The sequence below is a fragment of the Amphibalanus amphitrite genome, unplaced genomic scaffold (assembly GCF_019059575.1).
Source record: "Amphibalanus amphitrite isolate SeventyFive unplaced genomic scaffold, NRLGWU_Aamphi_draft 002437F_arrow, whole genome shotgun sequence".
Taxonomy (NCBI): Eukaryota; Metazoa; Arthropoda; class Thecostraca; order Balanomorpha; family Balanidae; genus Amphibalanus; species Amphibalanus amphitrite.
This window is the reverse complement of record NW_024883877.1, coordinates 16,745-27,629: the sequence shown is the minus strand read 5'-3', so window position 1 is coordinate 27,629 and position 10,885 is coordinate 16,745. Positions and strand designations below refer to the sequence as shown.

Genomic DNA, 10,885 nt, shown 5'->3' with positions numbered 1-10,885 from the left:
ATTGTCCCTGATATGTACCGCTGGAGGGAGTTAGAATAATTGCTGGGAGGGACTGAGAGGTCGACGCGAGATCAAATTTATTGTAGTGGAATGAGAGAGGTATGACAAAGAGAGTGGGTCTGAGGGAGATTGAGGTATGCGTCATATAGTGTAAGGACCAGCGGGAGATCTAATCTCAGCATTGAGGGCGACATTAAATGGGGATGTACTCGATTACCTTTGGGATGATAGGCATTAGAAAGGGAGAGAATTGTGGGTAGCTATCAGGTATCAGATGGTGGCTTCAGGTTATGTCCTCAAGGGAGGCATCAAAATTATATACTTTGGGGAGACTTCCGTGTCCTAAATTCCTTATGAGACAGATACCATCCTAGGCAGTGAAGACTATATGTTGACAAGCGACAAGCCAGCCTCATTATAAATATTGTTTGTGACGAGCCCCAGGCGCAAGGAACGGTGGCGGAAAGGAATCGGTCAGCTTGAAACCAACGGACCGATCATCAATTGAAAATGGGTGTGCAATTGCGTTTGAACAAGAGAGAAGTCAAACAGCAAGAAAATCAACTCGTTAATCAACCATTTGAGGATCTACCAGTCGAAAACACTCACCTGAGGTTGTTCCAGAGCACGGCGCAGGTCGGCAACCATCTCGGAAAGAAAAACACCCCCGATGAAAGAAATTTTATTAAACAATATTTTTTTTTTTGAAAACATACTCCCCACCGCTTCCGGACCCCCTGGGGGCACTCATCACAGATGGATCCTACTACGCCATGCTGCATCACAGGTCCTGATTCCGTGACCAGCACAGAGGGTCAAACAACGAACATAATTTGACCAAATCTCTACCAAATCTGCACCAAATGTGTACCAGATAGCCGCCGTGAAAACGGCTATTAACAACTCTCAGCTTAACCCTATTCCTGGCGGGGGGGGGGCCTCAGGAGCCCCCCCCTGAGGTTTTTTGGTTATATCTCCCAAACGCGTTGAGCTAGAAAGCTCAAATTTTCTGACTTTTCCTAAAAGGCTTCTACGCAACATGTCTGAAAATTTTGAGTTGATCTGACCTCAGGTCAGGTCACCAGAGGCGGTTTGGTGACGCTACCTCAGAAAAGTTTGCAATCACGCCAGAGCTAGAGTTTTTGACCGATCAATTTCTTCTCTTCAGGGTTTAGTTAGGGTACCAGTATGTGCAATTTGTATATCTCGGAATTTTGATATCGGTGACCTAAGGTCAGGTCAATTTCGCGACCTCCCCATTATAAGTCAATGGGGGAAAAATCAACTCCCTGTTTTTACCACTAAAACGGGTCGGAATGGCCCCATATACCATACATGACTTCATATACGATCAACCTTCACTACCTTGAGGTCTGTTTTGCTGTTGGGCAGCTGTGAGGTCATGTGACGTCATCAAAGGTCACCAAAGGTTTTTGGCCAATAACTCCGTACAGGAACAAGATACAGACGCGTGGATGGTCTCATTGTGTTCAGCTCGTCAAGACGCATCGAATGATATACATGATGACCTCGAGGTCACGTGACCTGAGGTCAACCTTTGACCTTGACCTTTCGAGGTCAACATATATATCATTCGATGCGGATTGACGAGAGGATCACGATGATGCCCTTAGTTTGTTCCTATCTTGACTAATTCGAAAGTTATTCGAGAAAAACTCTCTCCATATCTAGTGCCGCCATTTTGACTTTTTCGACCCCTGTGACGTCATCTTTGACCTGACCTGAAAATGACCTTAGTAAAAATTGTAGATCTTGGCCGTGCGTATCCGATGCCGTTTACCGCTTGTCGCTATCTTGCTTCGTTCTCGAGATCTCAGGGGGGGGCCGAATCGGCCCCCCCCCCGCCAGTTTCTTGTCCCGGCGGAGCCCGCCAGGAATAGGGGAATCGAATCGAATCGATTCGACAATATCGAAGGATTCCATTGACGATCTCATTTCAGGTATAGCAATACAAAGAGAAAGAAATACTATGAATACATAGGTAGTTTACCTATAGATTAACAAAATATTAACTTAATTGACTTTTTTAGGATCCATTTTCAAATTTACAACTTCACTCCATGCAAATATGCGGCCTTGAGCTGCACTCTGCAAGTCCATCCTTCCATTTAATCGTTCTTCCACTCTTCTTCCATTCAGGATCACCCGCAAGGCGCGTGCCGCTGAGTTTCGCCGATGCACGATCGATTTCGAAACATCAAACCTAGTGTTAGCCTTGCAGTTAGTCGGGCCGGCGTGCAGAACTGACTGACGTGACGTTCGCGCGCTGACCTTGCAGCAAAAACTAGCCAGGGACTGGCAGAAACCCACAGCTGAGCAATACCGCCAGTGGTGCACAGGGTGCCGCCGAGACCGGTCCGGCGCGACCGTGGCGCTTGCGGCGCTAGTGGGATTGTAAGCCGAGGGAGTCAGGACAGCGCTCGCCCGGAGAAGATGGCTCCCTGGGGCACTACTGCCACAAGTTCGGCCCCGGCGATCGCAGCCTCGTCGCCACAAGACTCAATGGCAGCTTCGGTGACTAAAGACTCGCTCTTGTTTGAGGACGTTTTGGAGCGATGCTGCGGCACCGGACGGTGGCAAGTGATGCTGATCGCCTACATGTCGGTTATGTGGCTCATCTTTCCGACATTCGCCATGTCGATGATGTTTGTCGGAGCATCACCGCCTTTCAAATGCGCCGACGGTATCGACGTGAACGCTACGTTCGCATCGCTGCCGGACGATTTGCCAAAGTGTCATCCTCTGGGCGACAACAGCTCTTCGTGCACGCGCTGGGTTTTCGACAAGTCCATGTACGAGTCGACCGTGGTGACCGAGTGGAACTTGGTGTGCGGCCGCAAGCCGATGCTGTCGATGCTGCAGTCTGTGCTGATGCTGGGAGGGATCGCCGGCGCACTGCTCGGAGGACAGCTAACGGACCGCTTCGGACGCCGACCCGTATTCCTGCCTGTGATGCTACTCGTGATGGCCTGCTCCTTCTCCGCGGCGCTTGTGGGCGATTACGTCAGCTTCGTCGTAATTCGAGGCATCACGGGCTTCTGTATGTCCACCATGATTGCGAGCCAGTATGTGCTGGTGACAGAGCTGAGCGGCTGCAAGCACCGGGCGGCACTGACGACCGTTACCTTCCTACCGTTCTCGTTCGGAACCATGCTGGTGGCGGCAGCGTCGTACGGCATCCGCACGCGCTGGCTGCTGCAGCTGGCGTTCGCCGTGCCCAGTCTGCTGTTCCTGCCCAACTTCTGGCTGATGCCCGAGTCGCCGCGCTGGCTGGTGCTTCAGGGCCGCCTTGATGAAGCGCTAGCCATCCTACATCAAGCGGCGCACTGGAATCGTCGTAAGATGCCCCCAGACGAAGAGGTGCTGAAACTCATGGAGGAGGCGCGTAGGGGCCTGCTGGCCCGAGAAGCGGCCCTCAAGGGAACAAACAAGTCCTCCGCGCTTCAGCGAGTCCTGGACATGGTGCTTACTAAGCGCATGCGTATCTACACGTTGGTGACATGCTTTGTCAGCTTTGCCATCGCAGGCTCGTACTTCGGCATCTCGTTCGATATAACGCAGCTGAGTTCAAGCCCACATTTGGCTGTGGCTCTGTCGGGTTTGGTGGAGATCCCGGCCGCCTTTGTGTATCCCCTGATGGACAGATTGGGACGTCGTCTGTCACAGTCGGGGTTTCTGCTAATCACGGCCATCTGCATGTTCTCTACATTCATTAAGGAGGACAGAACACTTTGGACGGTGCTCGGGCTCATTGCTAAGCTCGGTGTTACGAGTGCATTTAACATCATATGCATCTACGTGTCTGAGTACATGCCCACTCAGCAGCGGGGTCTGGCTATGGGCATCATGCAGACGGCGGCGCGGATCGGCGGCGCCGTATCTCCGTTCGTGGTGGACCTGGTGAGCGGCCTGCACGAGCTGGCGCCGTCGGCCGTGTTCGGCGCCGTGGTGCTGCTGGCCAGCCTGGCCACCCTGCTGCTGCCCGAGACGGCCGGACAGCCCATGCCCGAGACGGTGGCAGACGTGGAGGAGGCGTACCGACGGCGGAAGGCCGCCAGCGCGCCCGCCGACCGCAAACTGAGCGGCGTCTGTAACGCGGCCATGCAGCCAGACGGGGCACTATGATGGATCACAGAGTAGTAATTTTTACCGCACCTAGAAAGGTTTCCCCACCGATCAACACTTATGTGTTTTCTTAGCATGACAAATCTGTTTTATCCCGTCGTTGTGCATACCACGCGAATAAAGCTCAATTTTTGCTAACACATCTTTTCCCGCACGTTTGCAGCTTAATGACGTAGTGAAAGCGATGACCTCATCGATTGCCTGAACGATGCAAAAACTATAGTAATCCTTACATCTACGATCCCTTTTGTCTTAACCCTCGCCGGCCGAGGGGGGGGGGGGGGCGGGTGCCGCCCCCCCCCCATAGGGTTTTTTCGCAATAGCTCCGAACTCGCTGGCGATAGCGAGCTGAAACTTGGCATACCTGACCTTTGATCCAAGCCGGATCTTTTGACACCAACCGCATTTTTGGGTCAGGTTAGGTCACTGACCTATGACGTCATAAGTGAACCTCTGCACGGTCTTCAGATGTCGCAACTTCGCAACGCCTTCACTGCCAGAGGAGATGTCACAGGGAAATGAAACTTGCAGGATCTAGTATCCATTATGAGTCCCACAACTTGTATATCTCGGATTTTTCCTAAAGGTCATATGAGGTCAGGTCATTTTCGTGACCTCACCATTATAAGTCAATGGGGAAAAATTCAAACTGCTATTCTGGCGCCGGGAACGATCTCCAACTATCTCAAGCACACAGAATCGTGATTTGATGCACTCCTTGCAAGGTTAGATGCGTCACTTTTGCAATGTTGACCTTGCGTGACGTCATTTATGACGTTATCAAGGTCATATTAGTTTTTCGTCAATAACTCTTGATCAAATTGAGCTAGCGAGTCGGGAAAGCCACCAATGGACTCAGGAAGACCTGCCGAATCGAATGATATGCGACATGACCTCTTTCGACCAGCTTCGTGACCTGGGGGTGCTGACCTGACCTTGACCTGAGGTCAACACCCCAAGTTGACCTGACCCGGACAAAAAGTATATCATTCGACGCGCCTGAGCGAGACGAACACGATGCTGCCAAAATCGGCGCTCTGCGACCGTTTTTTGCGAAGTTATTCACCAAAAACTGAACCGTACCTTGGGGCACTTGACCTGACCTCAGAGGTCACCGGTTGACCTAGGACCTTAAAATCGGGTAGGGTAAGGTGCCTAATTAGCGACTTCCTTAATTTGAACCGTCCTTGCTCACGCTCTGTGGGTCCCACTGTATTACTGGCCTGATTTACGGAGAGATCGTTCATTTTTCTATTAAAATAAAGCCATTTTCTGCCCCAATATTCACTAACTTATTTGTAGTGAGCATTTTGGCAAACCATTGCAAAAAACGCTAATAGGGAACTCTTCCCGATTAGCGACCGGGGAGGGTCGCTAATAAGTCTATGGGTTTCCCCATATTAGAAATGGCAAAAAATGCGACGCCTGAAAAGATGAAATATGATCTCAAAAAGGTAACCTATAAGCAAAGCACTCAATCACTCGAACAGGAACGTTTATCCTACACATTTACGTAAGTAAAAACTGATCACGTGATGCACCGAAGGCGAAAAGAAGGCGGAAACCCAAATTTTGCGGGCTATCTCGTATGATATTCGAGGTCCGCGCTGAATTCGGCACCCCTGCAGTCGGTGACGACATTTGGCATCCCCTGCCACACATTGCAAGCTTCAGCAACACCTCATTTTCATTTCTCTCTTTTCCCCTTTCTTTCCCTTCTTGAGCTATTTGCGACCATGTCAGGCGCAAATAGGAAATATGAGTTGCGACACATTTTTAACCGCCATGCTGTGCACAGTTGAGCGATTCACATATGGGAAAACGGCAATCAAGTGAAAAAAGAATGTCGATTCAGAATAAAAAAGGCGCATCATCCTAATGTGCATCGCTTTTCATCAGAGAGGGCCCAAACACACTCGTTTTGGATAAGAAACTCGTCATTTTTATTTAAACTCACCTGAAACGTCCCACCAGAAACATCGATGACCGGAAAATAATTTAATTTGTTAACCAAAGTATGGCTGACCTTTTGACGATGTTTTTACCCCGTTTTCTCCTGCCAGTTTTTCTGTAGGGAGGTAGGTCGCAAATCGGAAAGGGTCGCTAATTAGGCACCTTACCCTACCAATCTCTGCGTCTCGTAACGGCGCACACGCTCGTTTTTTCCGCGACGCGCTAGCTCCACCAGGGGCGAAACGGCGAGGGGGGGGGGGTCGTACCCGCCCCCCCCCCTCGGCCGGCGCGTATGTAGAAAACCAATAGGTCCGGCGAGGGTTAATGGCAAAGGTTCGGAACGATGATATCTCTAGAAAACAATTTCATTTGAAGATCTATCAAAAGGATGTCATTCTTAAATAGATTAGCCATGCATGTGTCTTGAAAATGGTTAGGTAACACAAGCCGCGCCGGTCAGATTTGGAATCAATCATGAATCAGCAATCATTTTGGTTTACGAAATGCCGTTTTGGCCTCCCCTGTCCATATTTTTGCCTTATTCGGGCAAAAATTGGTCCCCCTAGTCCTGCCTTTTACTGTCAGCAGAGTTTGCTGTTTTTATTACTTCTTTGACATAAACAAAAAAAAAAGCGCGTTTTGGTGATCAATCTCAGTCCATTTATCTCTAGCTGGGCTCCGAAGCCACTAGCCAGTATCGTAGTTATCTACAGTTCTACCCTTGATCTGACCTTGACCTAACCTGTGCCCGCCCCTACTGTATAGGCAAAGAAAATTGTACTTAACGACCAACCGTTAAATTTTACGCTGTACAACCAACCGTTTGGAAGTTACGACGGTGTGGGAGGGGGGGGGGGTGAATCTACCCCCCTCCCCAGCGAGGCGCGTTCGGCTGAATAGCCCAGCGGGACGAGAGATATTCAGTATGGCTAATATGTAAGAATGACGCAAAACAAGCAATCGGACCCTAAGAGCCTTGATATTGGGATAACGTTTTTTTTTTATTAAATAAGTATTTGTATGGACGAACTGAACAGTGTTTGCCGCGAAGCGCCGTCTCCTAGCTACCATCCTATTGCGCAATGTTGGATAACGGAAGGAACCCAAAGTTTGGCGGTGCCCATTAAAGTCGGACGTGTGAAGTCCGCCCCAACTGAAATATGTGTACGTATACTGCATTGCGAAACTGGTTGTGAATGTCCCCTATACTCGTAGTTAGGTCGGGACTTATAATGTGAAACAAAAGTAGCTCTACCGGCCTATAACAGAAAAGCGTCAATTCTGAAACCATATAATTTGTGCGTGTGTGTCGTCATTTCGCCCCTCTGCTTCCCGGAAATGCGTGCGAACTCGCGCCGTGTGCTTCCCAAGACTCGATATCCTCGGGGGTCGATGTGCGTCGTGCTTCAGAGAGATGACCTTCAGGGTCACACAGAAAGCTGCAGCCCGGGACAGGGCAATGGCCTGACATCTCTGTGTAACGGGGGAGAGTGGTCGCGGGATACGGATGGGGCACACGGGACACACGGTGGGACAGGGAGTGGAAACCAGTGGGACAGGGAGCTTAGGACACAGTGAGACAGTGGAACCAATGGGATAATGACGGAAAAGGGAAGGTACACATGGTTACAGGACAATTTGCCGAACTGCGTTTTGCCGAATGCTTATTCGCCGAATGTCAATATGTCGAATGCATTTTGCCGACGTGTCTTTTTGCCGACGTGTCAAAAAGACGAAGTGCTAAAAGTCGAAATGCAATTTGCCGACATGCCTTTTTGCCGACGTGCAATAAGTCGAAAATGTCAATTTGCCGAAATGCTAATAGCTAGCCTGCGGCTGGCTGGAGACTTTAACCCTCGCCCATCATGTAGGGGGTTGGGGGTTGGTGCACCCCCCCCCCCCCTGAGGTTTTCTATGCACGCCGAACTGTTTCAGATAGCCTGCTCAAATTTTCAGTACCCTCTGGGGCATCCTTTGCGCAACTTTTGGTATTTTTTTTGTCAAGGTCATGTCAGGTCATGGAGTTATGACGTCATAAAGGGAACAACCTCCGGCCAGATTTACACTAACTTGGAGATTGCTTCACATTGGTATAAATGCCGACTGACCTGACACACTGATGGGTTGTTTTAGAATCACAACTGGCTGATTTGACATTGGCACAATGTCCGTTGACATTTTGAAGGTTACTTAAGATCAAGGTAAGGTCAGTGACCTCGGTTGACCTGTGATGACTTCTTGCACTTGTATGCCTTTTCGGGGTATTTTGATGCCCTGAATTCGAATTTACTACTATCCATTTCAGGCATCGTCGGTTGTTTCTTGTAGTTCATTTTGGGTCAGGGTCAGGTCAGTGACATCACACGCCTGACGTGACCCAATGCTACAATGACCTTGCGGACTTCCGATTCTCCCAACGCATCATTTTTAGAGTTATGACATCGAAATACACACCAAACGATAGAGAATTGATCAAGGATCACGATAGTGAAGGTTTCAAGTCGATATCTCTTACCGTTTTGCCACAATCGGCGCGGAAATCTGAAAAAGTTAGATTTTTTCCGAAAATTTGACCTTTGACCGGTCATAAGTAGGTCAAATGTTGACCTAGGACCAAAAAATATACCACCAATCGCGAGATCTCGTTGAGAGAAACCCGTTGGTCTTTTCCGCTAAGCTCTACGACGCTCCGTTTTCAAACGCCAGGGGGGTCGCACCAACCCCCCCCCCTGCATGGGCGAAGGTGGCAAAACACCGTTTACGGGCGAGGGTTAATGGGTCAATGGAAGATACCACAGATTTGGACTGTAATATCTATCATAATATTTGGTTACATTTGTGGGCAAATATTTGGTTACTTTTCAAGTATAGGATTTCGGAGTAGAGTCAGAGTCAGAGTCGCTCGAAGACGAGAAATAACCCAGGAATCGGAGTTGGAGTCGGAATGTCAGGGTCGAAAAGCTTTCTCGACTCCGGCTCTGTACCTACTACTTTTGAAAATTTCAGTTACATACCTATCACTTGTTTATTCGACTGAGAATTAGCATGCACTTCTCTGAAAGTTACCAATAGAAACCATCCATAGTAATCAATAGCAATAAAAGCATCCGTATTGGCCTTTTTACAGCATTTAACGTATAAGGGGGAAAGGGGCGTTTGGACCATGCAGCCGTTTGGCTCCTGGATCGAGCTTGAGCTTCGAGTAAAAAAAAAAAAAACGTTATCGTCCGTGAAAAGAGGAAACCGAAACCGTTTGACTGCCCCTTTTCCTAGATGTGCGAGGTGTATTTATAGGTTGATAAGAACTGGGCTGCAGCCTGCAATACAAACTTTTCCTAAATAGGTACTTTATTTATAGACCAATAATAACTATGGACTCGGCTGGGCCGGTGCGCGTTAGCCGTGCGTGTTGGGTACGTGAGGTGCGTGGGAGCGGCGGCGGGGCGACGTCCTCTGTGACCGGCGGGGCGCTGACACACGGTGCGTCCCTGTCCGATGACCTGCCGGTCAGGCCGGGCCGGGTCCCTGTCGAGCGGAGGGCGGTCCCCGCCGCGGGCCGTCGCCGAGACAGAGGGTGGCCACCGTAACGGAGGCGTATATAAATACAGTAGGCGACGCAGGAGGGGACACAACAGACCAGGACACGCGAACAACATGGCTCGAGGTGCTCGGGTAAGTCCATCGACCTATAGCAGCTGCCAGCTGATTTATGCTCCCTTTTTTCAATTTTCACCATCCAAATGTGAACAGCCGTTCCTTTTTCGTGTGCTTGTGCCTTGTTTCAATATATGTAAAAGTTCGTCTCAATAGGTAACGATGTTTCGAAATTGCTTTCATGGTAGACTAGACTAGAATTTATACCGGGTAACCGGACCTACCTGACCTACCGCTTTGAGTGATGTCCCTGGTGATTTGGGTTGTTTATATCGCCATGCTCTGCTCTGATGCTTTATTTGTGTGCACCGTTAACACAGTCTAGTGTGTTTAACACACAGTAACACCATACGTTGGTGTTCGTTTCAGGCTCTGCTTGCTGTGACGCTGCTCGCGGTGACGGTCGCCGCAGACAAGGGCGCCGCCGTGCACCATCATCCGTACGGCTACCGTCCGATCAGCTACGACTACAAACCCTTCAGCTACAGCTACGGCGTGCACGAGCCGTACCGACAGAACACGAACGTCCACCACTACCAGCACGGTCTCGGCTACGGCTACCCCTACGGCTACGGCCACCGTTACGGCCACCCGTACAACTACGGCCTCGGGTACGGATACGGTTACGGTCTACCAGCGTACAGCCATGTGAAGTACTCTGGTTACCCGACGGGCTACGCTCTACAAGTGGCTCACTCGAAAGTGCATCCCAACAAGTATGCCAACAGTCACGCATATGCTCACAAGCCTGCCGAGTTTGGCTATAGCTCGACGGTAGTGCACCCTGCCGGCGCGGTGGTGGCGGTGCTGCGCCCTGTAGGCGGATACGGAAAGCTAAAAGTGCTGCACGGCAAAGCTGCTGAAGAGAAGCCTGGGAAGACTGAGTCGGCTGCTGCGGCAGATGATGAGTCGGCGTCAGGAGAGGGGATGATTGATGAGGACGTGATCGTGTAGTAGACAGCGACCGAGGGACGTGACTGAGACAGCAAGGATGTCACTGCATCGCAAAGCATGCTGGCATAATACTAAACGTGGATGGACACTGTCAGTGAAGTGTGTATCTAGCTCCATTTCACATATATTTTGCCTAGATATGTTCAATAAATTCGTATGGGCATTGTTTTTAAAACAA

General features: G+C 49.9%; 2 protein-coding genes across 2 annotated transcripts; both read left to right on the top strand.

Moving 5' to 3' along the window:
• The first annotated feature begins 2,463 nt into the window (after window positions 1-2,463).
• LOC122376990 (organic cation transporter protein-like) lies at window positions 2,464-4,186 on the top strand. The gene has a single exon (XM_043356951.1). It carries the CDS (start codon window positions 2,524-2,526, stop codon window positions 4,144-4,146), a length of 1,623 nt encoding a protein of 540 aa, XP_043212886.1. The 5' UTR covers window positions 2,464-2,523; the 3' UTR covers window positions 4,147-4,186.
• Window positions 4,187-9,610: 5,424 nt separating this feature from the next.
• Window positions 9,611-10,885, top strand: LOC122376992 (prisilkin-39-like). The gene is made up of 2 exons (XM_043356952.1): window positions 9,611-9,771; window positions 10,123-10,885. The coding sequence occupies exons 1-2, from the start codon at window positions 9,754-9,756 to the stop codon at window positions 10,705-10,707; spliced, it is 603 nt and encodes a 200-aa protein (XP_043212887.1). The 5' UTR covers window positions 9,611-9,753; the 3' UTR covers window positions 10,708-10,885.

Coding starts and splice junctions, on each gene's coding strand:
- LOC122376990 (XM_043356951.1), top strand. CDS start 2,524: ATGGCAGCTTCGGTGACTAAAGACTCGCTCTTGTTTGAGGACGTTTTG.